The sequence below is a fragment of the Coregonus lavaretus genome (assembly GCF_964263955.1).
Source record: "Coregonus lavaretus genome assembly, contig: HAP1_SCAFFOLD_3199, whole genome shotgun sequence".
Lineage (NCBI taxonomy): Eukaryota > Metazoa > Chordata > Actinopteri > Salmoniformes > Salmonidae > Coregonus > Coregonus lavaretus.
In genome coordinates, this window is record NW_028156449.1 from 13,245 (window position 1) to 40,000 (window position 26,756).

General features: G+C 52.7%; 1 protein-coding gene across 1 annotated transcript in view; it reads right to left on the reverse strand.

Annotated features, from left to right (window-relative positions):
* Window positions 1-617: 617 nt before the first annotated feature.
* The window catches only part of LOC311126320 (annexin A5-like), a gene marked incomplete at its 5' end in the record, with an annotated part of 52,290 nt that continues 26,151 nt past the window's right edge, over window positions 618-26,756 (reverse strand). The window contains one exon of the mRNA XM_084200329.1: window positions 618-1,033. Within this exon, the coding sequence (XP_084056455.1) occupies window positions 971-1,033 (63 nt within the window). The remainder of the gene's footprint in view (window positions 1,034-26,756) is intronic.

A 26,756-nucleotide genomic window follows, 5' to 3' on the forward strand; every position in this document is an offset into this window, starting at 1 on the left:
TCCAGTCCCTCTCCTGATATAAACTGGTATTGGTCTGGTGTCCAGTCCCTCTCCTGGTATAAACTGGTATTGGTCTGGTGTCCAGTTCACCTTAGCTGCCATGTTTGAGTTCCCTTCCGTTAATGATTATTATGGTGAAGACGGAGCTGGAGGAATGTTCATTCATAACGGTCTGATTCTAACTTCAACACCTACGTCGTGTGCTTTACTGCCAGACAATAAACAGGGCGCTCGCCTAAACCCGATGATCCTGTGTGTGCGTATCAGTCCTGAAAAGTAGCGACAGTCAAGAATTGAGGTTTTACAAAAGCAGAGATAATCAGGGTTGGGGTCAATACCATTTCAATTGCAGTCAATTGAGAATGTAAACCCAAGTCCAATTAGAAATGTTCCTCATTGAAATGAATTGTAGAGAATTAGAATTTCAGTGTACTTCCTGAATTGAATGTAGTTGTTTGTTTGTCTGTCAGATGTTATTTTAGATGACTGCGTATCATGTGTTGTTATAATCACAATAAAACCTCAAACTACGGATCAATGAATAAAAGTTAAAACAGTTGTGTCTCCTAGTGACCATGTGATCTCACTACACAGACACAGACAGACACGTCTCACTACAAACCTGCTATTAAAACCTTTATTACGTCTTCAGTGTTGCCTCACAAACAGTAAAACATTAAAACAGTCTTTGGTTGTTATGTTACTGATATTTAAAAAATGACTTCTGGCATTAATATGACTTTAATGCTGTAGATCTGAAGCAGAGTAAAGCTGGAAAGATGTTAGCTACCTGACAGAAACACACAGGGTTAAAGTCTTATCACTCATAACCTATCACAGGGCTGCACTGGGGCCAGCAGAGCTCTCCTATTGGCTGACACGGGACTCAGAGAGTGATTGACCGCTAGAGGGGCCAGTCAGAGCGGAGGTCTCTCCGGGTCCCGCCCCCCTTCAGGGGTCATCGCCACGGTTACGCGTCATCGCCACCACAGAGCAGGAGGAGGGCCTTACGGTAGTCACCAGAAGTATCACCCTGAAACACACACATTGGAAAACACAGAGGATCAGCAACATTGCATTCGCTCCACATTACTGGCCTGTAGTGCTGAGCGATTAGTGCTTTTTGAGGTCAGTCCGGTTTCAGTCATTAAAAAATAATCACGGTTTTCGATTTCGATAGAGTAAAAAAAAAAATGAAATGCATTATGAACTAATGACGTTACAATGATTTCAAATCAAATCAAATGTTATTTGTCACATGCACAGAATACAACAGGTGTTGACCTTACCGTGAAATGCTTACTTACAAGCCCTTAACCAACAATGCAGTTCAAGAAATAGAGTTAAGAAAATATTTACTAAATAAAATAAAAGTAAAAAATTAAATAGGTTAGTTGAGGTAATAATGAGGCTATATACAGGGGGTACCAGTACCGGATCAATGTGTGGGGGTACAGGTTAGTCCAGGTAATAATGAGGCTATATACAGGGGGTACCGGTACCTAGTCAATGGGCTGGGGTACAGGTTAGTCCAGGTAATAATGAGGCTATATACAGGGGGTACCAGTACCTAGTCAATGTGGGGGTACAGGTTAGTCCAGGTAATAATGAGGCTATATACATGGAGTACCGGTACCTAGTCAATGGGCTGGGGTACAGGTTAGTCCAGGTAATAATGAGGCTATATACAGGGGGTACCGGTACCGAGTCAATGTGTGGGGGTACGGGTTAGTCAAGGTAATAATGAGGCTATATACAGGGGGTACTGGTACCGAGTCAATGTGTGGGGGTACAGGTTAGTCAAGGTAATAATGAGGCTATATACAGGGGGTACCGGTACCTAGTCAATGTGGGGGGGGGTACAGGTTAGTCCAGGTAATAATGAGGCTATATACAGGGGGTACCAGTACCTAGTCAATGTACGGGGGTACAGGTTAGTCAAGGTAATAATGAGGCTATATACAGGGGGTACCGGTACCTAGTCAATGTGGGGGTACAGGTTAGTCCAGGTAATAATGAGGCTATATACAGGGGGTATCAGTACCTAGTCAATGGGCTGGGGTACAGGTTAGTCCAGGTAATAATGAGGCTATATACAGGGGGTACCAGTACCTAGTGAATGTGTGGGGGTACAGGTTAGTCCAGGTAATAATGAGGCTATATACAGGGGGTACCAGTACCTAGTCAATGGGCTGGGGTACAGGTTAGTCCAGGTAATAATGAGGCTATATACAGGGGGTACCAGTACCTAGTCAATGTGTGGGGGTACAGGTTAGTCAAGGTAATAATGATGCTATATACAGGGGGTACCAGTACCGAGTCAATGTGTGGGGGTACAGGTTAGTCAAGGTAATAATGAGGCTATATACAGGGGGTACCGGTACCTAGTCAATGTGTGGGTACAGGTTAGTCCAGGTAATAATGAGGCTATATACAGGGGGTACCAGTACCTAGTCAATGGGCTGGGGTACAGGTTAGTCCAGGTAATAATGAGGCAATATACAGGGGGTACCAGTACCTAGTCAATGGGCTGGGGTACAGGTTAGTCCAGGTAATAATGAGGCTATATACAGGGGGTACCAGTACCTAGTCAATGGGCTGGGGTACAGGTTAGTCCAGGTAATAATGAGGCTATATACAGGGGGTACCAGTACCTAGTCAATGTGGGGGGGTACAGGTTAGTCCAGGTAATAATGAGGCTATATACAGGGGGTACCAGTACCTAGTCAATGGGCTGGGGGTACAGGTTAGTCAAGGTAATAATGAGGCTATATACAGGGGGTACCAGTACCGAGTCAATGTGTGGGTACAGGTTAGTCCAGGTAATAATGAGGCTATATACAGGGGGTACCGGTACCTAGTCAATGGGCTGGGGTACAGGTTAGTCGAGGTAATAATGAGGCTATATACAGGGGGTACCAGTTCCTAGTCAATGTGTGGGGGTACAGGTTAGTCCAGGTAATAATGAGGCTATATACAGGGGGTACCAGTACCTAGTCAATGGGCTGGGGTACAGGTTAGTCCAGGTAATAATGAGGCTATATACAGGGGGTACCAGTACCTAGTCAATGGGCTGGGGGTACAGGTTAGTCCAGGTAATAATGAGGCTATATACAGGGGGTACCAGTACCTAGTCAATGGGCTGGGGTACAGGTTAGTCCAGGTAATAATGAGGCTATATACAGGGGGTACCAGTACCTAGTCAATGGGCTGGGGTACAGGTTAGTCCAGGTAATAATGAGGCTATATACAGGGGGTACCGGTACCTAGTCAATGTGGGGGTACAGGTTAGTCCAGGTAATAATGAGGCTATATACAGGGGGTACCAGTACCTAGTCAATGGGCTGGGGTACAGGTTAGTCGAGGTAATAATGAGGCTATATACAGGGGGTACCAGTACCTAGTCAATGGGCTGGGGGTACAGGTTAGTCAAGGTAATAATGAGGCTATATACAGGGGGTACCAGTACCTAGTCAATGTGTGGGGGTACAGGTTAGTCAAGGTAATAATGAGGCTATATACAGGGGGTACCAGTACCTAGTCAATGGGCTGGGGGTACAGGTTAGTCAAGGTAATAATGAGGCTATATACAGGGGGTACCAGTACCTAGTCAATGTGTGGGGGTACAGGTTAGTCAAGGTAATAATGAGGCTATATACAGGGGGTACCAGTACCTAGTCAATGGGCTGGGGTACAGGTTAGTCCAGGTAATAATGAGGCTATATACAGGGGGTACCAGTTCCTAGTCAATGTGTGGGGGTACAGGTTAGTCCAGGTAATAATGAGGCTATATACAGGGGGTACCAGTACCTAGTCAATGGGCTGGGGGTACAGGTTAGTCAAGGTAATAATGAGGCTATATACAGGGGGTACCAGTACCTAGTCAATGGGCTGGGGTACAGGTTAGTCCAGGTAATAATGAGGCTATATACAGGGGGTACCGGTACCTAGTCAATGGGCTGGGGTACAGGTTAGTCCAGGTAATAATGAGGCTATATACAGGGGGTACCGGTACCTAGTCAATGGGCTGGGGTACAGGTTAGTCCAGGTAATAATGAGGCTATATACAGGGGGTACCGGTACCTAGTCAATGGGCTGGGATACAGGTTAGTCCAGGTAATAATGAGGCTATATACAGGGGGTACCGGTACCTAGTCAATGGGCTGGGGTACAGGTTAGTCCAGGTAATAATGAGGCTATATACAGGGGGTACCAGTTCCTAGTCAATGTGTGGGGGTCCAGGTTAGTCAAGGTAATAATGAGGCTATATACAGGGGGTACCAGTACCTAGTCAATGGGCTGGGGTACAGGTTAGTCAAGGTAATAATGAGGCTATATACAGGGGGTACCAGTACCTAGTCAATGGGCTGGGGTACAGGTTAGTCAAGGTAATAATGAGGCTATATACAGGGGGTACCGGTACCTAGTCAATGTGTGGGTACAGGTTAGTCAAGGTAATAATGAGGCTATATACAGGGGGTACCGGTACCTAGTCAATGTGGGGGTCCAGGTTAGTCCAGGTAATTTGTACATGTAGGTAGGGGTAAAGTGACCAAAGCCAAAAATAGTGAACATTCAATTGCCAAAACATTAAATCCACATTGGGTAGACATCAATAGAACAACAGTAAATTACTGTGAAATAATCAAATATTTCAGTTGTGTATATTACTTTTATTTGAAAACGTAATTATTTTAAATTCCTTAAAGTCATCCTCTCATCTCTGCTCAGCAGCAGCAGTCAGTCAGCCAGTTATATCTGTGCTCCCCAGACAGCAGCAGTCAGTCAGCCAGTTATATCTGTGCTCCCCAGACAGCAGCAGTCAGTCAGCCAGTTATATCTGTGCTCCCCAGACTGCAGCAGTCAGCCAGCCAGTTATATCTGTGCTCCCCAGACAGCAGCAGTCAGTCAGCCAGTTATATCTGTGCTCCCCAGGCAGCAGTCAGTCAGCCAGCCAGTTATATCTGTGCTCCCCAGGCAGCAGCAGTCAGCCAGCCAGTTATATCTGTGCTCCCCAGGCAGCAGTCAGTCAGTCAGCCAGTTATATCTGTGCTCCCCAGACAGCAGCAGTCAGTCAGCCAGTTATATCTGTGCTCCCCAGACAGCAGCAGTCAGCCAGCCAGTTATATCTGTGCTCCCCAGACAGCAGCAGTCAGCCAGCCAGTTATATCTGTGCTCCCCAGACAGCAGCAGTCAGTCAGCCAGTTATATCTGTGCTCCCCAGACTGTCCTGTCTCTGATAGGCCTCATCTCTGCTCAGGCAGCAGTCAGTCAGTCAGCCAGTTATATCTGTGCTCCCCAGACAGCAGTCAGTCAGTCAGCCAGTTATATCTGTGCTCCCCAGACTGCAGCAGTCAGCCAGCCAGTTATATCTGTGCTCCCCAGACAGCAGCAGTCAGCCAGCCAGTTATATCTGTGCTCCCCAGACTGTCCTGTCTCTGATAGGCCTCATCTCTGCTCAGGCAGCAGTCAGTCAGTCAGCCAGTTATATCTGTGCTCCTCAGGCAGCAGTCAGTCAGCCAGCCAGTTATATATGTGCTCCCCAGAAAGGCAGCAGTCAGCCAGCCAGTTATATCTGTGCTCCCCAGACAGCAGCAGTCAGCCAGCCAGTTATATCTGTGCTCCCCAACAGCAGCAGTCAGCCAGCCAGTTATATCTGTGCTCCCCAGACTGTCCTGTCTCTGATAGGCCTCATCTCTGCTCAGGCAGCAGCAGTCAGCCAGTTATATCTGTGCTCCCAAGGCAGCAGCAGTCAGTCAGCCAGTTATATCTGTGCTCCCCAGACTGCAGCAGTCAGTCAGCCAGTTATATCTGTGCTCCCCAGACAGCAGTCAGTCAGCCAGTTATATCTGTGCTCCCCAGACAGCAGCAGTCAGTCAGCCAGTTATATCTGTGCTCCCCAGACAGCAGCAGTCAGCCAGCCAGTTATATCTGTGCTCCCCAGACTGTCCTGTCTCTGATAGGCCTCATCTCTGCTCAGGCAGCAGAAGTCAGTCAGCCAGTTATATCTGTGCTCCCCAGACAGCAGCAGTCAGTCAGCCAGTTATATCTGTGCTCCCCAGACTGTCCTGTCTCTGATAGGCCTCATCTCTGCTCAGGCAGCAGCAGTCAGCCAGCCAGTTATATCTGTGCTCCCCAGACTGCAGCAGTCAGCCAGTTATATCTGTGCTCCCCAGACTGCAGCAGTCAGCCAGTTATATCTGTGCTCCCCAGACTGCAGCAGTCAGCCAGTTATATCTGTGCTCCCCAGACAGCAGCAGTCAGTCAGCCAGTTATATCTGTGCTCCCCAGACTGTCCTGTCTCTGATAGGCCTCGTCTCTGCTCAGGCAGCAGTCAGCCAGCCAGTTATATCTGTGCTCCCCAGACTGCAGCAGTCAGCCAGTCAGCCAGCCAGTTATATCTGTGCTCCCCAGGCAGCAGCAGTCAGTAAGCCAGTTATATCTGTGCTCCCCAGACTGCAGCAGTCAGCCAGCCAGTTATATCTGTGCTCCCCAGACAGCAGCAGTCAGTCAGCCAGTAATATCTGTGCTCCCCAGACTGTCCTGTCTCTGATAGGCCTCATCTCTGCTCAGCAGCAGCAGTCAGCCAGTTATATCTGTGCTCCCCAGACTGCAGCAGTCAGCCAGCCAGTTATATCTGTGCTCCCCAGACAGCAGCAGTCAGTCAGCCAGTTATATCTGTGCTCCCCAGACAGCAGCAGTCAGTCAGCCAGTTATATCTGTGCTCCCCAGACAGCAGCAGTCAGTCAGCCAGTTATATCTGTGCTCCCCAGACTGTCCTGTCTCTGATAGGCCTCATCTCTGCTCAGGCAGCAGCAGTCAGTCAGCCAGTTATATCTGTGCTCCCCAGACAGCAGCAGTCAGTCAGCCAGTTATATCTGTGCTCCCCAGACAGCAGCAGTCAGTCAGCCAGTTATATCTGTGCTCCCCAGACTGCAGCAGTCAGCCAGCCAGTTATATCTGTGCTCCCCAGACAGCAGCAGTCAGTCAGCCAGTTATATCTGTGCTCCCCAGGCAGCAGTCAGTCAGCCAGCCAGTTATATCTGTGCTCCCCAGGCAGCAGCAGTCAGCCAGCCAGTTATATCTGTGCTCCCCAGGCAGCAGTCAGTCAGTCAGCCAGTTATATCTGTGCTCCCCAGACAGCAGCAGTCAGTCAGCCAGTTATATCTGTGCTCCCCAGACAGCAGCAGTCAGCCAGCCAGTTATATCTGTGCTCCCCAGACAGCAGCAGTCAGCCAGCCAGTTATATCTGTGCTCCCCAGACAGCAGCAGTCAGTCAGCCAGTTATATCTGTGCTCCCCAGACTGTCCTGTCTCTGATAGGCCTCATTCTGCTCAGGCAGCAGTCAGTCAGTCAGCCAGTTATATCTGTGCTCCCCAGACAGCAGTCAGTCAGTCAGCCAGTTATATCTGTGCTCCCCAGACTGCAGCAGTCAGCCAGCCAGTTATATCTAAGCTCCCCAGACAGCAGCAGTCAGCCAGCCAGTTATATCTGTGCTCCCCAGACTGTCCTGTCTCTGATAGGCCTCATCTCTGCTCAGGCAGCAGTCAGTCAGTCAGCCAGTTATATCTGTGCTCCCCAGGCAGCAGTCAGTCAGCCAGCCAGTTATATATGTGCTCCCCAGACAGCAGCAGTCAGCCAGCCAGTTATATCTGTGCTCCCCAGACAGCAGCAGTCAGCCAGCCAGTTATATCTGTGCTCCCCAACAGCAGCAGTCAGCCAGCCAGTTATATCTGTGCTCCCCAGACTGTCCTGTCTCTGATAGGCCTCATCTCTGCTCAGGCAGCAGCAGTCAGCCAGTTATATCTGTGCTCCCAAGGCAGCAGCAGTCAGTCAGCCAGTTATATCTGTGCTCCCCAGACTGCAGCAGTCAGTCAGCCAGTTATATCTGTGCTCCCCAGACAGCAGTCAGTCAGCCAGTTATATCTGTGCTCCCCAGACAGCAGCAGTCAGTCAGCCAGTTATATCTGTGCTCCCCAGACAGCAGCAGTCAGCCAGCCAGTTATATCTGTGCTCCCCAGACTGTCCTGTCTCTGATAGGCCTCATCTCTGCTCAGGCAGCAGCAGTCAGTCAGCCAGTTATATCTGTGCTCCCCAGACAGCAGCAGTCAGTCAGCCAGTTATATCTGTGCTCCCCAGACTGTCCTGTCTCTGATAGGCCTCATCTCTGCTCAGGCAGCAGCAGTCAGCCAGCCAGTTATATCTGTGCTCCCCAGACTGCAGCAGTCAGCCAGTTATATCTGTGCTCCCCAGACTGCAGCAGTCAGCCAGTTATATCTGTGCTCCCCAGACTGCAGCAGTCAGCCAGTTATATCTGTGCTCCCCAGACAGCAGCAGTCAGTCAGCCAGTTATATCTGTGCTCCCCAGACTGTCCTGTCTCTGATAGGCCTCGTCTCTGCTCAGGCAGCAGTCAGCCAGCCAGTTATATCTGTGCTCCCCAGACTGCAGCAGTCAGCCAGTCAGCCAGCCAGTTATATCTGTGCTCCCCAGGCAGCAGCAGTCAGTCAGCCAGTTATATCTGTGCTCCCCAGACTGCAGCAGTCAGCCAGCCAGTTATATCTGTGCTCCCCAGACAGCAGCAGTCAGTCAGCCAGTTATATCTGTGCTCCCCAGACTGTCCTGTCTCTGATAGGCCTCATCTCTGCTCAGCAGCAGCAGTCAGCCAGTTATATCTGTGCTCCCCAGACTGCAGCAGTCAGCCAGCCAGTTATATCTGTGCTCCCCAGACAGCAGCAGTCAGTCAGCCAGTTATATCTGTGCTCCCCAGACAGCAGCAGTCAGTCAGCCAGTTATATCTGTGCTCCCCAGACAGCAGCAGTCAGTCAGCCAGTTATATCTGTGCCCCCCAGAATGTCCTGTCTCTGATAGGCCTCATCTCTGCTCAGGCAGCAGCAGTCAGTCAGCCAGTTATATCTGTGCTCCCCAGACAGCAGCAGTCAGTCAGCCAGTTATATCTGTGCTCCCCAGGCAGCAGCAGTCAGCCAGCCAGTTATATCTGTGCTCCCCAGACTGTCCTGTCTCTGATAGGCCTCGTCTCTGCTCAGGCAGCAGTCAGTCAGCCAGTTATATCTGTGCTCCCCAGACAGCAGCAGTCAGTCAGCCAGTTATATCTGTGCTCCCCAGACAGCAGCAGTCAGTCAGCCAGTTATATCTGTGCTCCCCAGACTGTCCTGTCTCTGATAGGCCTCATTTCTGCTCAGGCAGCAGTCAGTCAGCCAGTTATATCTGTGCTCCCCAGACTGCAGCAGTCAGTCAGCCAGTTATATCTGTGCTCCCCAGACTGTCCTGTCTCTGATAGGCCTCATCTCTGCTCAGGCAGCAGTCAGTCAGCCAGTTATATCTGTGCTCCCCAGACTGTCCTGTCTCTGATAGGCCTCATCTCTGCTCAGGCAGCAGTCAGTCAGCCAGTTATATCTGTGCTCCCCAGGCAGCAGCAGTCAGTCAGCCAGTTATATCTGTGCTCCCCAGACAGCAGCAGTCAGTCAGCCAGTTATATCTGTGCTCCCCAGACTGCAGCAGTCAGTCAGCCAGTTATATCTGTGCTCCCCAGACAGCAGCAGTCAGTCAGCCAGTTATATCTGTGCTCCCCAGACTGTCCTGTCTTTGATAGGCCTCATCTCTGCTCAGGCAGCAGTCAGTCAGCCAGTTATATCTGTGCTCCCCAGACAGCAGCAGTCAGTCAGCCAGTTATATCTGTGCTCCCCAGGCAGCAGCAGTCAGCCAGCCAGTTATATCTGTGCTCCCCAGACAGCAGCAGTCAGTCAGCCAGTTATATCTGTGCTCCCCAGACTGTCCTGTCTCTGATAGGCCTCATCTCTGCTCAGCAGCAGCAGTCAGCCAGTTATATCTGTGCTCCCCAGACTGCAGCAGTCAGCCAGCCAGTTATATCTGTGCTCCCCAGACAGCAGCAGTCAGTCAGCCAGTTATATCTGTGCTCCCCAGACAGCAGCAGTCAGTCAGCCAGTTATATCTGTGCTCCCCAGACAGCAGCAGTCAGTCAGCCAGTTATATCTGTGCTCCCCAGACTGTCCTGTCTCTGATAGGCCTCATCTCTGCTCAGGCAGCAGCAGTCAGTCAGCCAGTTATATCTGTGCTCCCCAGAAAGCAGCAGTCAGTCAGCCAGTTATATCTGTGCTCCCCAGGCAGCAGCAGTCAGCCAGCCAGTTATATCTGTGCTCCCCAGACTGTCCTGTCTCTGATAGGCCTCGTCTCTGCTCAGGCAGCAGTCAGTCAGCCAGTTATATCTGTGCTCCCCAGACAGCAGCAGTCAGTCAGCCAGTTATATCTGTGCTCCCCAGACAGCAGCAGTCAGTCAGCCAGTTATATCTGTGCTCCCCAGACTGTCCTGTCTCTGATAGGCCTCATCTCTGCTCAGGCAGCAGTCAGTCAGCCAGTTATATCTGTGCTCCCCAGACTGCAGCAGTCAGTCAGCCAGTTATATCTGTGCTCCCCAGACTGTCCTGTCTCTGATAGGCCTCATCTCTGCTCAGGCAGCAGCAGTCAGTCAGCCAGTTATATCTGTGCTCCCCAGACAGCAGCAGTCAGCCAGCCAGTTATATCTGTGCTCCCCAGACTGTCCTGTCTCTGATAGGCCTCGTCTCTGCTCAGGCAGCAGCAGTCAGTCAGCCAGTTATATCTGTGCTCCCCAGACTGTCCTGTCTCTGATAGGCCTTGTCTCTGCTCAGACTGCAGCAGTCAGTCAGCCAGTTATATCTGTGCTCCCCAGACTGCAGCAGTCAGTCAGCCAGTTATATCTGTGCTCCCCAGACTGTCCTGTCTCTGATAGGCCTCATCTCTGCTCAGGCAGCAGTCAGTCAGCCAGTTATATCTGTGCTCCCCAGACTGCAGCAGTCAGCCAGTTATATCTGTGCTCCCCAGACTGCAGCAGTCAGCCAGCCAGTTATATCTGTGCTCCCCAGACAGCAGCAGTCAGTCAGCCAGTTATATCTGTGCTCCCCAGACAGCAGCAGTCAGTCAGCCAGTTATATCTGTGCTCCCCAGACAGCAGCAGTCAGTCAGCCAGTTATATCTGTGCTCCCCAGACTGTCCTGTCTCTGATAGGCCTCATCTCTGCTCAGGCAGCAGCAGTCAGTCAGCCAGTTATATCTGTGCTCCCCAGACTGTCCTGTCTCTGATAGGCCTCATCTCTGCTCAGGCAGCAGTCAGTCAGCCAGTTATATCTGTGCTCCCCAGGCAGCAGCAGTCAGTCAGCCAGTTATATCTGTGCTCCCCAGACAGCAGCAGTCAGTCAGCCAGTTATATCTGTGCTCCCCAGACTGCAGCAGTCAGTCAGCCAGTTATATCTGTGCTCCCCAGACAGCAGCAGTCAGTCAGCCAGTTATATCTGTGCTCCCCAGACTGTCCTGTCTCTGATAGGCCTCATCTCTGCTCAGGCAGCAGTCAGTCAGCCAGTTATATCTGTGCTCCCCAGACAGCAGCAGTCAGTCAGCCAGTTATATCTGTGCTCCCCAGGCAGCAGCAGTCAGCCAGCCAGTTATATCTGTGCTCCCCAGACAGCAGCAGTCAGTCAGCCAGTTATATCTGTGCTCCCCAGACTGTCCTGTCTCTGATAGGCCTCATCTCTGCTCAGCAGCAGCAGTCAGCCAGCCAGTTATATTTGTGCTCCCCAGACAGCAGCAGTCAGTCAGCCAGTTATATCTGTGCTCCCCAGACTGTCCTGTCTCTGATAGGCCTCATCTCTGCTCAGGCAGCAGTCAGTCAGCCAGCCAGTTATATCTGTGCTCCCCAGACAGCAGCAGTCAGCCAGCCAGTTATATCTGTGCTCCCCAGACTGTCCTGTCTCTGATAGGCCTGATCTCTGCTCAGGCAGCAGTCAGTCAGTCAGCCAGTTATATCTGTGCTCTCCAGGCAGCAGTCAGTCAGCCAGCCAGTTATATCTGTGCTCCCCAGACAGCAGCAGTCAGCCAGCCAGTTATATCTGTGCTCCCCAGACAGCAGCAGTCAGCCAGCCAGTTATATCTGTGCTCCCCAGACAGCAGCAGTCAGCCAGCCAGTTATATCTGTGCTCCCCAGACTGTCCTGTCTCTGATAGGCCTCATCTCTGCTCAGGCAGCAGTCAGTCAGCCAGCCAGTTATATCTGTGCTCCCCAGACTGTCCTGTCTCTGATAGGCCTCATCTCTGCTCAGGCAGCAGTCAGTCAGCCAGTTATATCTGTGCTCCCCAGACAGCAGCAGTCAGTCAGCCAGTTATATCTGTGCTCCCCAGGCAGCAGCAGTCAGCCAGCCAGTTATATCTGTGCTCCCCAGACAGCAGCAGTCAGTCAGCCAGTTATATCTGTGCTCCCCAGACTGTCCTGTCTCTGATAGGCCTCATCTCTGCTCAGCAGCAGCAGTCAGCCAGCCAGTTATATCTGTGCTCCCCAGACAGCAGCAGTCAGTCAGCCAGTTATATCTGTGCTCCCCAGACTGTCCTGTCTCTGATAGGCCTCATCTCTGCTCAGGCAGCAGTCAGTCAGCCAGCCAGTTATATCTGTGCTCCCCAGACAGCAGCAGTCAGCCAGCCAGTTATATCTGTGCTCCCCAGACTGTCCTGTCTCTGATAGGCCTCATCTCTGCTCAGGCAGCAGTCAGTCAGTCAGCCAGTTATATCTGTGCTCTCCAGGCAGCAGTCAGTCAGCCAGCCAGTTATATCTGTGCTCCCCAGACAGCAGCAGTCAGCCAGCCAGTTATATCTGTGCTCCCCAGACAGCAGCAGTCAGCCAGCCAGTTATATCTGTGCTCCCCAGACAGCAGCAGTCAGCCAGCCAGTTATATCTGTGCTCCCCAGACTGTCCTGTCTCTGATAGGCCTCATCTCTGCTCAGGCAGCAGTCAGTCAGCCAGCCAGTTATATCTGTGCTCCCCAGACTGTCCTGTCTCTGATAGGCCTCATCTCTGCTCAGGCAGCAGTCAGTCAGTCAGCCAGTTATATCTGTGCTCCCCAGGCAGCAGCAGTCAGTCAGCCAGTTATATCTGTGCTCCCCAGACTGCAGCAGTCAGTCAGCCAGTTATATCTGTGCTCCCCAGACAGCAGTCAGTCAGCCAGTTATATCTGTGCTCCCCAGACAGCAGCAGTCAGTCATCCAGTTCTATCTGTGCTCCCCAGACAGCAGCAGTCAGCCAGCCAGTTATATCTGTGCTCCCCAGACTGTCCTGTCTCTGATAGGCCTCATCTCTTTCAGGCAGCAGCAGTCAGCCAGCCAGTTATATCTGTGCTCCCCAGACTGCAGCAGTCAGCCAGTTATATCTGTGCTCCCCAGACTGTCCTGTCTCTGATAGGCCTGATCTCTGCTCAGGCAGCAGTCAGTCAGTCAGCCAGTTATATCTGTGCTCTCTAGGCAGCAGTCAGTCAGCCAGCCAGTTATATCTGTGCTCCCCAGACAGCAGCAGTCAGCCAGCCAGTTATATCTGTGCTCCCCAGACAGCAGCAGTCAGCCAGCCAGTTATATCTGTGCTCCCCAGACAGCAGCAGTCAGCCAGCCAGTTATATCTGTGCTCCCCAGACTGTCCTGTCTCTGATAGGCCTCATCTCTGCTCAGGCAGCAGTCAGTCAGCCAGCCAGTTATATCTGTGCTCCCCAGACTGTCCTGTCTCTGATAGGCCTCATCTCTGCTCAGGCAGCAGTCAGTCAGCCAGTTATATCTGTGCTCCCCAGACAGCAGCAGTCAGTCAGCCAGTTATATCTGTGCTCCCCAGGCAGCAGCAGTCAGCCAGCCAGTTATATCTGTGCTCCCCAGACAGCAGCAGTCAGTCAGCCAGTTATATCTGTGCTCCCCAGACTGTCCTGTCTCTGATAGGCCTCATCTCTGCTCAGCAGCAGCAGTCAGCCAGCCAGTTATATCTGTGCTCCCCAGACAGCAGCAGTCAGTCAGCCAGTTATATCTGTGCTCCCCAGACTGTCCTGTCTCTGATAGGCCTCATCTCTGCTCAGGCAGCAGTCAGTCAGCCAGCCAGTTATATCTGTGCTCCCCAGACAGCAGCAGTCAGCCAGCCAGTTATATCTGTGCTCCCCAGACTGTCCTGTCTCTGATAGGCCTCATCTCTGCTCAGGCAGCAGTCAGTCAGTCAGCCAGTTATATCTGTGCTCTCCAGGCAGCAGTCAGTCAGCCAGCCAGTTATATCTGTGCTCCCCAGACAGCAGCAGTCAGCCAGCCAGTTATATCTGTGCTCCCCAGACAGCAGCAGTCAGCCAGCCAGTTATATCTGTGCTCCCCAGACAGCAGCAGTCAGCCAGCCAGTTATATCTGTGCTCCCCAGACTGTCCTGTCTCTGATAGGCCTCATCTCTGCTCAGGCAGCAGTCAGTCAGCCAGCCAGTTATATCTGTGCTCCCCAGACTGTCCTGTCTCTGATAGGCCTCATCTCTGCTCAGGCAGCAGTCAGTCAGTCAGCCAGTTATATCTGTGCTCCCCAGGCAGCAGCAGTCAGTCAGCCAGTTATATCTGTGCTCCCCAGACTGCAGCAGTCAGTCAGCCAGTTATATCTGTGCTCCCCAGACAGCAGTCAGTCAGCCAGTTATATCTGTGCTCCCCAGACAGCAGCAGTCAGTCATCCAGTTCTATCTGTGCTCCCCAGACAGCAGCAGTCAGCCAGCCAGTTATATCTGTGCTCCCCAGACTGTCCTGTCTCTGATAGGCCTCATCTCTTTCAGGCAGCAGCAGTCAGCCAGCCAGTTATATCTGTGCTCCCCAGACTGCAGCAGTCAGCCAGTTATATCTGTGCTCCACAGACTGCAGCAGTCAGCCAGTTATATCTGTGCTCCCCAGACTGCAGCAGTCAGCCAGTTATATCTGTGCTCCCCAGACAGCAGCAGTCAGTCAGCCAGTTATATCTGTGCTCCCCAGACTGTCCTGTCTCTGATAGGCCTCGTCTCTGCTCAGGCAGCAGTCAGTCAGCCAGTTATATCTGTGCTCCCCAGACTGTCCTGTCTCTGATAGGCCTCATCTCTGCTCAGGCAGCAGTCAGTCAGTCAGCCAGTTATATCTGTGCTCCCCAGACTGCAGCAGTCAGCCAGCCAGTTATATCTGTGCTTCCCAGACAGCAGCAGTCAGTCAGCCAGTTATATCTGTGCTCCCCAGACTGTCCTGTCTCTGATAGGCCTCATCTCTGCTCAGCAGCAGCAGTCAGCCAGTTATATCTGTGCTCCCCAGACTGCAGCAGTCAGCCAGCCAGTTATATCTGTGCTCCCCAGACAGCAGCAGTCAGTCAGCCAGTTATATCTGTGCTCCCCAGACAGCAGCAGTCAGTCAGCCAGTTATATCTGTGCTCCCCAGACAGCAGCAGTCAGTCAGCCAGTTATATCTGTGCTCCCCAGACTGTCCTGTCTCTGATAGGCCTCATCTCTGCTCAGGCAGCAGCAGTCAGTCAGCCAGTTATATCTGTATCCCCAGACAGCAGCAGTCAGTCAGCCAGTTATATCTGTGCTCCCCAGGCAGCAGCAGTCAGCCAGCCAGTTATATCTGTGCTCCCCAGACAGCAGCAGTCAGCCAGCCAGTTATATCTGTGCTCCCCAGACAGCAGCAGTCAGCCAGCCAGTTATATCTGTGCTCCCCAGACTGTCCTGTCTCTGATAGGCCTCATCTCTGCTCAGGCAGCAGTCAGTCAGCCAGCCAGTTATATCTGTGCTCCCCAGACTGTCCTGTCTCTGATAGGCCTCATCTCTGCTCAGGCAGCAGTCAGTCAGTCAGCCAGTTATATCTGTGCTCCCCAGGCAGCAGCAGTCAGTCAGCCAGTTATATCTGTGCTCCCCAGACTGCAGCAGTCAGTCAGCCAGTTATATCTGTGCTCCCCAGACAGCAGTCAGTCAGCCAGTTATATCTGTGCTCCCCAGACAGCAGCAGTCAGTCAGCCAGTTATATCTGTGCTCCCCAGACAGCAGCAGTCAGCCAGCCAGTTATATCTGTGCTCCCCAGACTGTCCTGTCTCTGATAGGCCTCATCTCTGCTCAGGCAGCAGCAGTCAGCCAGCCAGTTATATCTGTGCTCCCCAGACTGCAGCAGTCAGCCAGTTATATCTGTGCTCCCCAGACTGCAGCAGTCAGCCAGTTATATCTGTGCTCCCCAGACTGCAGCAGTCAGCCAGTTATATCTGTGCTCCCCAGACAGCAGCAGTCAGCCAGCCAGTTATATCTGTGCTCCCCAGACTGTCCTGTCTCTGATAGGCCTCGTCTCTGCTCAGGCAGCAGTCAGTCATTCAGTTATATCTGTGCTCCCCAGACAGCAGCAGTCAGTCAGCCAGTTATATCTGTGCTCCCCAGACAGCAGCAGTCAGTCAGACAGTTATATCTGTGCTCCCCAGACTGTCCTGTCTCTGATAGGCCTCATCTCTGCTCAGGCAGCAGCAGTCAGTCAGCCAGTTATATCTGTGCTCCCCAGACTGTCCTGTCTCTGATAGGCCTCATCTCTGCTCAGCAGCAGCAGTCAGTCAGCCAGTTATATCTGTGCTCCCCAGACTGCAGCAGTCAGTCAGCCAGTTATATCTGTGCTCCCCAGACTGTCCTGTCTCTGATAGGCCTCATCTCTGCTCAGGCAGCAGCAGTCAATCAGCCAGTTATATCTGTGCTCCCCAGACTGTCCTGTCTCTGATAGGCCTCATCTCTGCTCAGGCAGCAGTCAGTCAGCCAGTTATATCTGTGCTCCCCAGGCAGCAGCAGTCAGTCAGCCAGTTATATCTGTGCTCCCCAGACAGCAGCAGTCAGTCAGCCAGTTATATCTGTGCTCCCCAGACTGCAGCAGTCAGTCAGCCAGTTATATCTGTGCTCCCCAGACAGCAGCAGTCAGTCAGCCAGTTATATCTGTGCTCCCCAGACTGTCCTGTCTCTGATAGGCCTCATCTCTGCTCAGGCAGCAGTCAGTCAGCCAGTTATATCTGTGCTCCCCAGACAGCAGCAGTCAGTCAGCCAGTTATATCTGTGCTCCCCAGGCAGCCGCAGTCAGCCAGCCAGTTATATCCGTGCTCCCCAGACAGCAGCAGTCAGTCAGCCAGTTATATCTGTGCTCCCCAGACTGTCCTGTCTCTGATAGGCCTCATCTCTGCTCAGCAGCAGCAGTCAGCCAGTTATATCTGTGTTCCCCAGACTGCAGCAGTCAGCCAGCCAGTTATATCTGTGCTCCCCAGACAGCAGCAGTCAGTCAGCCAGTTATATCTGTGCTCCCCAGACAGCAGCAGTCAGTCAGCCAGTTATATCTGTGCTCCCCAGACAGCAGCAGTCAGTCAGCCAGTTATATCTGTGCTCCCCAGACTGTCCTGTCTCTGATAGGCCTCATCTCTGCTCAGGCAGCAGCAGTCAGTCAGCCAGTTATATCTGTGCTCCCCAGGCAGCAGCAGTCAGTCAGCCAGTTATATCTGTGCTCCCCAGGCAGCAGCAGTCAGCCAGCCAGTTATATCTGTGATCCCCAGACTGTCCTGTCTCTGATAGGCCTCGTCTCTGCTCAGGCAGCAGTCAGTCAGCCAGTTATATCTGTGCTCCCCAGACAGCAGCAGTCAGTCAGCCAGTTATATCTGTGCTCCCCAGACAGCAGCAGTCAGTCAGCCAGTTATATCTGTGCTCCCCAGACTGTCCTGTCTCTGATAGGCCTCATCTCTGCTCAGGCAGCAGTCAGTCAGCCAGTTATATCTGTGCTCCCCAGACTGCAGCAGTCAGTCAGCCAGTTATATCTGTGCTCCCCAAACTGTCCTGTCTCTGATAGGCCTCATCTCTGCTCAGGCAGCAGCAGTCAGTCAGCCAGTTATATCTGTGCTCCCCAGACAGCAGCAGTCAGCCAGCCAGTTATATCTGTGCTCCCCAGACTGTCCTGTCTCTGATAGGCCTCATCTCTGCTCAGGCAGCAGCAGTCAGCCAGTTATATCTGTGCTCCCCAGACTGTCCTGTCTCTGATAGGCCTCGTCTCTGCTCAGGCAGCAGCAGTCAGTCAGCCAGTTATATCTGTGCTCCCCAGACTGTCCTGTCTCTGATAGGCCTCGTCTCTGCTCAGGCAGCAGCAGTCAGTCAGCCAGTTATATCTGTGCTCCCCAGACTGTCCTGTCTCTGATAGGCCTCGTCTCTGCTCAGGCAGCAGCAGTCAGTCAGCCAGTTATATCTGTGCTCCCCAGACTGCAGCAGTCAGTCAGCCAGTTATATCTGTGCGCCCCAGACAGCAGCAGTCAGTCAGCCAGTTATATCTGTGCTCCCCAGACTGTCCTGTCTCTGATAGGCCTCATCTCTGCTCAGGCAGCAGTCAGTCAGTCAGCCAGTTATATCTGTGCTCCCCAGACAGCAGCAGTCAGTCAGCCAGTTATATCTGTGCTCCCCAGACTGTCCTGTCTCTGATAGGCCTCATCTCTGCTCAGGCAGCAGTCAGTCAGCCAGTTATATCTGTGCTCCCCAGACTGTCCTGTCTCTGATAGGCCTCATCTCTGCTCAGGCAGCAGTCAGTCAGCCAGTTATATCTGTGCTCCCCAGGCAGCAGCAGTCAGCCAGTTATATCTGTGCTCCCCAGACAGCAGCAGTCAGTCAGCCAGTTATATCTGTGCTCCCCAGACAGCAGCAGTCAGCCAGCCAGTTATATCTTTGCTCCCCAGACTGTCCTGTCTCTGATAGGCCTCGTCTCTGCTCAGGCAACAGTCAGTCAGCCAGTTATATCTGTGCTCCCCAGACAGCAGCAGTCAGCCAGCCAGTTATATCTGTGCTCCCCAGACTGTCCTGTCTCTGATAGGCCTCGTCTCTGCTCAGGCAGCAGTCAGTCAGCCAGTTATATCTGTGCTCCCCAGACAGCAGTCAGTCAGCCAGTTATATCTGTGCTCCCCAGACAGCAGCAGTCAGCCAGCCAGTTATATCTGTGCTCCCCAGACAGCAGCAGTCAGTCAGCCAGTTATATCTGTGCTCCCCAGGCAGCAGCAGTCAGTCAGCCAGTTATATCTGTGCTCCCCAGACTGTCCTGTCTCTGATAGGCCTCATCTCTGCTCAGGCAGCAGCAGTCAGCCAGCCAGTTATATCTGTGCTCCCCAGGCAGCAGCAGTCAGTCAGCCAGTTATATCTGTGCTCCCCAGACAGCAGCAGTCAGTCAGCCAGTTATATCTGTGCTCCCCAGACAGCAGCAGTCAGTCAGCCAGTTATATCTGTGCTCCCCAGACTGTCCTGTCTCTGATAGGCCTCATCTCTGCTCAGGCAGCAGCAGTCAGTCAGCCAGTTATATCTGTGCTCCCCAGACAGCAGCAGCAGTCAGCCAGCCAGTTATATCTGTGCTCCCCAGACAGCAGCAGTCAGTCAGCCAGTTATATCTGTGCTCCCCAGACTGTCCTGTCTCTGATAGGCCTCGTCTCTGCTCAGGCAGCAGTCAGCCAGCCTGTTATATCTGTGCTCCCCAGACTGTCCTGTCTCTGATAGGCCTCATCTCTGCTCAGGCAGCAGCAGTCAGTCAGCCAGTTATATCTGTGCTCCCCAGACAGCAGTCAGTCAGTCAGCCAGTTATATCTGTGCTCCCCAGACTGTCCTGTCTCTGATAGGCCTCATCTCTGCTCAGGCAGCAGTCAGTCAGCCAGTTATATCTGTGCTCCCCAGGCAGCAGCAGTCAGTCAGCCAGTTATATCTGTGCTCCCCAGACTGTCCTGTCTCTGATAGGCCTCATCTCTGCTCAGGCAGCAGCAGTCAGCCAGCCAGTTATATCTGTGCTCCCCAGACTGTCCTGTCTCTGATAGGCCTCATCTCTGCTCAGGCAGCAGTCAGTCAGCCAGTTATATCTGTGCTCCCCAGGCAGCAGCAGTCAGTCAGCCAGTTATATCTGTGCTCCCCAGGCAGCAGCAGTCAGTCAGCCAGTTATATCTGTGCTCCCCAGACTGTCCTGTCTCTGATAGGCCTCATCTCTGCTCAGGCAGCAGCAGTCAGTCAGCCAGTTATATCTGTGCTCCCCAGACAGCAGCAGTCAGCCAGCCAGATATATCTGTGCTCCCCAGACTGCAGCAGTCAGCCAGCCAGTTATATCTGTGCTCCCCAGACAGCAGCAGTCAGTCAGCCAGTTATATCTGTGCTCCCCAGGCAGCAGCAGTCAGCCAGCCAGTTATATCTGTGCTCCCCAGACAGCAGCAGTCAGTCAGCCAGTTATATCTGTGCTCCCCAGACTGTCCTGTCTCTGATAGGCCTCATCTCTGCTCAGGCAGCAGCAGTCAGCCAGCCAGTTATATCTGTGCTCCCCAGGCAGCAGCAGTCAGTCAGCCAGTTATTTCTGTGCTCCCCAGGCAGCAGCAGTCAGCCAGCCAGTTATATCTGTGCTCCCCAGACAGCAGCAGTCAGTCAGCCAGTTATATCTGTGCTCCCCAGACTGTCCTGTCTCTGATAGGCCTCATCTCTGCTCAGGCAGCAGTCAGTCAGTCAGCCAGTTATATCTGTGCTCCCCAGACAGCAGCAGTCAGTCAGCCAGTTATATCTGTGCTCCCCAGACTGTCCTGTCTCTGATAGGCCTCGTCTCTGCTCAGGCAGCAGCAGTCAGTCAGCCAGTTATATCTGTGCTCCCCAGACTGCAGCAGTCAGTCAGCCAGTTATATCTGTGCGCCCCAGACAGCAGCAGTCAGTCAGCCAGTTATATCTGTGCTCCCCAGACTGTCCTGTCTCTGATAGGCCTCATCTCTGCTCAGGCAGCAGTCAGTCAGTCAGCCAGTTATATCTGTGCTCCCCAGACAGCAGCAGTCAGTCAGCCAGTTATATCTGTGCTCCCCAGACTGTCCTGTCTCTGATAGGCCTCATCTCTGCTCAGGCAGCAGTCAGTCAGTCAGCCAGTTATATCTGTGCTCCCCAGACAGCAGCAGTCAGTCAGCCAGTTATATCTGTGCTCCCCAGACTGTCCTGTCTCTGATAGGCCTCGTCTCTGCTCAGGCAGCAGCAGTCAGTCAGCCAGTTATATCTGTGCTCCCCAGACTGCAGCAGTCAGTCAGCCAGTTATATCTGTGCGCCCCAGACAGCAGCAGTCAGTCAGCCAGTTATATCTGTGCTCCCCAGACTGTCCTGTCTCTGATAGGCCTCATCTCTGCTCAGGCAGCAGTCAGTCAGTCAGCCAGTTATATCTGTGCTCCCCAGACAGCAGCAGTCAGTCAGCCAGTTATATCTGTGCTCCCCAGACTGTCCTGTCTCTGATAGGCCTCATCTCTGCTCAGGCAGCAGTCAGTCAGCCAGTTATATCTGTGCTCCCCAGACTGTCCTGTCTCTGATAGGCCTCATCTCTGCTCAGGCAGCAGTCAGTCAGCCAGTTATATCTGTGCTCCCCAGGCAGCAGCAGTCAGTCAGCCAGTTATATCTGTGCTCCCCAGACAGCAGCAGTCAGTCAGCCAGTTATATCTGTGCTCCCCAGACAGCAGCAGTCAGCCAGCCAGTTATATCTTTGCTCCCCAGACTGTCCTGTCTCTGATAGGCCTCGTCTCTGCTCAGGCAGCAGTCAGTCAGCCAGTTATATCTGTGCTCCCCAGACAGCAGCAGTCAGCCAGCCAGTTATATCTGTGCTCCCCAGACTGTCCTGTCTCTGATAGGCCTCGTCTCTGCTCAGGCAGCAGTCAGTCAGCCAGTTATATCTGTGCTCCCCAGACAGCAGTCAGTCAGCCAGTTATATCTGTGCTCCCCAGACAGCAGCAGTCAGCCAGCCAGTTATATCTGTGCTCCCCAGACAGCAGCAGTCAGTCAGCCAGTTATATCTGTGCTCCCCAGGCAGCAGCAGTCAGTCAGCCAGTTATATCTGTGCTCCCCAGACTGTCCTGTCTCTGATAGGCCTCATCTCTGCTCAGGCAGCAGCAGTCAGCCAGCCAGTTATATCTGTGCTCCCCAGGCAGCAGCAGTCAGTCAGCCAGTTATATCTGTGCTCCCCAGACAGCAGCAGTCAGTCAGCCAGTTATATCTGTGCTCCCCAGACAGCAGCAGTCAGTCAGCCAGTTATATCTGTGCTCCCCAGACTGTCCTGTCTCTGATAGGCCTCATCTCTGCTCAGGCAGCAGCAGTCAGTCAGCCAGTTATATCTGTGCTCCCCAGACAGCAGCAGCAGTCAGCCAGCCAGTTATATCTGTGCTCCCCAGACAGCAGCAGTCAGTCAGCCAGTTATATCTGTGCTCCCCAGACTGTCCTGTCTCTGATAGGCCTCGTCTCTGCTCAGGCAGCAGTCAGCCAGCCAGTTATATCTGTGCTCCCCAGACTGTCCTGTCTCTGATAGGCCTCATCTCTGCTCAGGCAGCAGCAGTCAGTCAGCCAGTTATATCTGTGCTCCCCAGACAGCAGTCAGTCAGTCAGCCAGTTATATCTGTGCTCCCCAGACTGTCCTGTCTCTGATAGGCCTCATCTCTGCTCAGGCAGCAGTCAGTCAGCCAGTTATATCTGTGCTCCCCAGGCAGCAGCAGTCAGTCAGCCAGTTATATCTGTGCTCCCCAGACTGTCCTGTCTCTGATAGGCCTCATCTCTGCTCAGGCAGCAGCAGTCAGCCAGCCAGTTATATCTGTGCTCCCCAGACTGTCCTGTCTCTGATAGGCCTCATCTCTGCTCAGGCAGCAGTCAGTCAGCCAGTTATATCTGTGCTCCCCAGGCAGCAGCAGTCAGTCAGCCAGTTATATCTGTGCTCCCCAGACTGTCCTGTCTCTGATAGGCCTCATCTCTGCTCAGGCAGCAGCAGTCAGTCAGCCAGTTATATCTGTGCTCCCCAGACAGCAGCAGTCAGCCAGCCAGTTATATCTGTGCTCCCCAGACTGCAGCAGTCAGCCAGCCAGTTATATCTGTGCTCCCCAGACAGCAGCAGTCAGTCAGCCAGTTATATATGTGCTCCCCAGGCAGCAGCAGTCAGCCAGCCAGTTATATCTGTGCTCCCCAGACAGCAGCAGTCAGTCAGCCAGTTATATCTGTTTTCCCCAGACTGTCCTGTCTCTGATAGGCCTCATCTCTGCTCAGGCAGCAGCAGTCAGCCAGCCAGTTATATCTGTGCTCCCCAGGCAGCAGCAGTAAGTCAGCCAGTTATTTCTGTGCTCCCCAGGCAGCAGCAGTCAGCCAGCCAGTTATATCTGTGCTCCCCAGACAGCAGCAGTCAGTCAGCCAGTTATATCTGTGCTCCCCAGACTGTCCTGTCTCTGATAGGCCTCATCTCTGCTCAGGCAGCAGTCAGTCAGTCAGCCAGTTATATCTGTGCTCCCCAGACAGCAGCAGTCAGTCAGCCAGTTATATCTGTGCTCCCCAGACTGTCCTGTCTCTGATAGGCCTCGTCTCTGCTCAGGCAGCAGTCAGCCAGCCAGTTATATCTGTGCTCCCCAGACTGTCCTGTCTCTGATAGGCCTCATCTCTGCTCAGGCAGCAGCAGTCAGTCAGCCAGTTATATCTGTGCTCCCCAGACAGCAGCAGTCAGTCAGCCAGTTATATCTGTGCTCCCCAGACTGTCCTGTCTCTGATAGGCCTCATCTCTGCTCAGGCAGCAGTCAGTCAGCCAGTTATATCTGTGCTCCCCAGACTGTCCTGTCTCTGATTGGCCTCATCTCTGCTCAGGCAGCAGTCAGTCAGCCAGTTATATCTGTGCTCCCCAGGCAGCAGCAGTCAGCCAGTTATATCTGTGCTCCCCAGACAGCAGCAGTCAGTCAGCCAGTTATATCTGTGCTCCCCAGACAGCAGCAGTCAGCCAGCCAGTTATATCTGTGCTCCCCAGACTGTCCTGTCTCTGATAGGCCTCGTCTCTGCTCAGGCAGCAGTCAGTCAGCCAGTTATATCTGTGCTCCCCAGACAGCAGCAGTCAGCCAGCCAGTTATATCTGTGCTCCCCAGACTGTCCTGTCTCTGATAGGCCTCGTCTCTGCTCAGGCAGCAGTCAGTCAGCCAGTTATATCTGTGCTCCCCAGACAGCAGTCAGTCAGCCAGTTATATCTGTGCTCCCCAGACAGCAGCAGTCAGCCAGCCAGTTATATCTGTGCTCCCCAGACAGCAGCAGTCAGTCAGCCAGTTATATCTGTGCTCCCCAGGCAGCAGCAGTCAGTCAGCCAGTTATATCTGTGCTCCCCAGACTGTCCTGTCTCTGATAGGCCTCATCTCTGCTCAGGCAGCAGCAGTCAGCCAGCCAGTTATATCTGTGCTCCCCAGGCAGCAGCAGTCAGTCAGCCAGTTATATCTGTGCTCCCCAGACAGCAGCAGTCAGTCAGCCAGTTATATCTGTGCTCCCCAGACAGCAGCAGTCAGTCAGCCAGTTATATCTGTGCTCCCCAGACTGTCCTGTCTCTGATAGGCCTCATCTCTGCTCAGGCAGCAGCAGTCAGTCAGCCAGTTATATCTGTGCTCCCCAGACAGCAGCAGCAGTCAGCCATCCAGTTATATCTGTGCTCCCCAGACATCAGCAGTCAGTCAGCCAGTTATATCTGTGCTCCCCAGACTGTCCTGTCTCTGATAGGCCTCGTCTCTGCTCAGGCAGCAGTCAGCCAGCCAGTTATATCTGTGCTCCCCAGACTGTCCTGTATCTGATAGGCCTCATCTCTGCTCAGGCAGCAGCAGTCAGTCAGCCAGTTATATCTGTGCTCCCCAGACAGCAGTCAGTCAGTCAGCCAGTTATATCTGTGCTCCCCAGACTGTCCTGTCTCTGATAGGCCTCATCTCTGCTCAGGCAGCAGTCAGTCAGCCAGTTATATCTGTGCTCCCCAGGCAGCAGCAGTCAGTCAGCCAGTTATATCTGTGCTCCCCAGACTGTCCTGTCTCTGATAGGCCTCATCTCTGCTCAGGCAGCAGCAGCAGTCAGCCAGCCAGTTATATCTGTGCTCCCCAGACTGTCCTGTCTCTGATAGGCCTCATCTCTGCTCAGGCAGCAGTCAGTCAGCCAGTTATATCTGTGCTCCCCAGGCAGCAGCAGTCAGTCAGCCAGTTATATCTGTGCTCCCCAGACTGTCCTGTCTCTGATAGGCCTCATCTCTGCTCAGGCAGCAGCAGTCAGTCAGCCAGTTATATCTGTGCTCCCCAGACAGCAGCAGTCAGCCAGCCAGTTATATCTGTGCTCCCCAGACTGCAGCAGTCAGCCAGCCAGTTATATCTGTGCTCCCCAGACAGCAGCAGTCAGTCAGCCAGTTATATCTGTGCTCCCCAGGCAGCAGCAGTCAGCCAGCCAGTTATATCTGTGCTCCCCAGACAGCAGCAGTCAGTCAGCCAGTTATATCTGTGCTCCCCAGACTGTCCTGTCTCTGATAGGCCTCATCTCTGCTCAGGCAGCAGCAGTCAGCCAGCCAGTTATATCTGTGCTCCCCAGGCAGCAGCAGTCAGTCAGCCAGTTATATCTGTGCTCCCCAGGCAGCAGCAGTCAGCCAGCCAGTTATATCTGTGCTCCCCAGACAGCAGCAGTCAGTCAGCCAGTTATATCTGTGCTCCCCAGACTGTCCTGTCTCTGATAGGCCTCATCTCTGCTCAGGCAGCAGTCAGTCAGCCAGTTATATCTGTGCTCCCCAGACAGCAGTCAGTCAGCCAGTTATATCTGTGCTCCCCAGGCAGCAGCAGTCAGTCAGCCAGTTATATCTGTGCTCCCCAGACTGTCCTGTCTCTGATAGGCCTCGTCTCTGCTCAGGCAGCAGTCAGTCAGCCAGTTATATCTGTGCTCCCCAGGCAGCAGCAGTCAGTCAGCCAGTTATATCTGTGCTCCCCAGACTGTCCTGTCTCTGATAGGCTGGAGGACGTCTTCCGGAAGTTGTCATAATTACTGTGTTCGATGCCACAAAGTTGGAAGCACAGAATCGTCTAGAATGTCATTGTACGCTGTAGTGTTAAAATCTCCCTTCACTGGAACTAAGGGGCCCGAACCATGAAAAACTGCCCCAGACCATTACTCCTCCTCCACGAAACTTTACACTTGGCACTATGCATTGAGGCAGGTAGCGTTCTCCTGGCATCTGCCAAACCCAGATTCGCCCGTTGGACTGCCAGATGGTGAAGCGTGATTCATCACTCCAGAGAACGCGTTTCCACTGCTCCAGAGTCCAATGGCGGCGAGCTTTACACCACTCCAGCCGACGCTTGGCATTGCGCATGGTGAGCTTAGTCTTGTGTGCGGCTGCTCGGCCATGGAAACCCATTTCATGAAGCTCCAGACGAGCAGTTATTGTGCTGACGTTGCTTCCAGAGGCAGTTTGGAAGTCGGTAGTGAGTGTTAAAACCAAGGACAGATGATTTTTACGCGCTACACGCTTCAGCACTCGGCGGTCCCGTTCTATGAGCTTGTGTGGCCTACCACTTCGCGGCTGAGCCGTTGTTGCTCCTAGACGTTTCCACTTCCCAATAACAGCACTTACAGTTGACCGGGGCAGCTCTAGCAGGGCAGAAATTTGACGAACTGACTTGTTGGAAAGGTTGCATCCTATGACGGCGCCACGTTGAAAGTCACTGAGCTCTTCAGTAAGGCCATTCTACTGCCAATGTTTGTCTATGGAGATTGCATGGCTGTGTGCTCGATTTTATACACCTGTCAGCAATGGTATACCTGTATACAGTATATATACACTACCAGTCAAAAGGTTGGACACATGCTCATTCAAGGGTTTTTCTTTATTTTTACTATTTTCTACATGTAGTAACCAAAAAAGTGTTAAACAAATCAAAATATATTTTAGATTCTTCAAAGTAGCAACCCTTTGCCTTGATGACAGCTTTGCGCACTCTTGGCATTCTCTCAACCAGCTTCATGAGGAATGCTTTTCCAACAGTCTTGAAGGAGTTCCCACATATGCTGAGCACTTGTTGGCTGCTTTTCCTTCACTCTGCGGTCCGACTCATTCCAAACCATCTCAAATGGGTTGAGGTCGGGGGATTGTG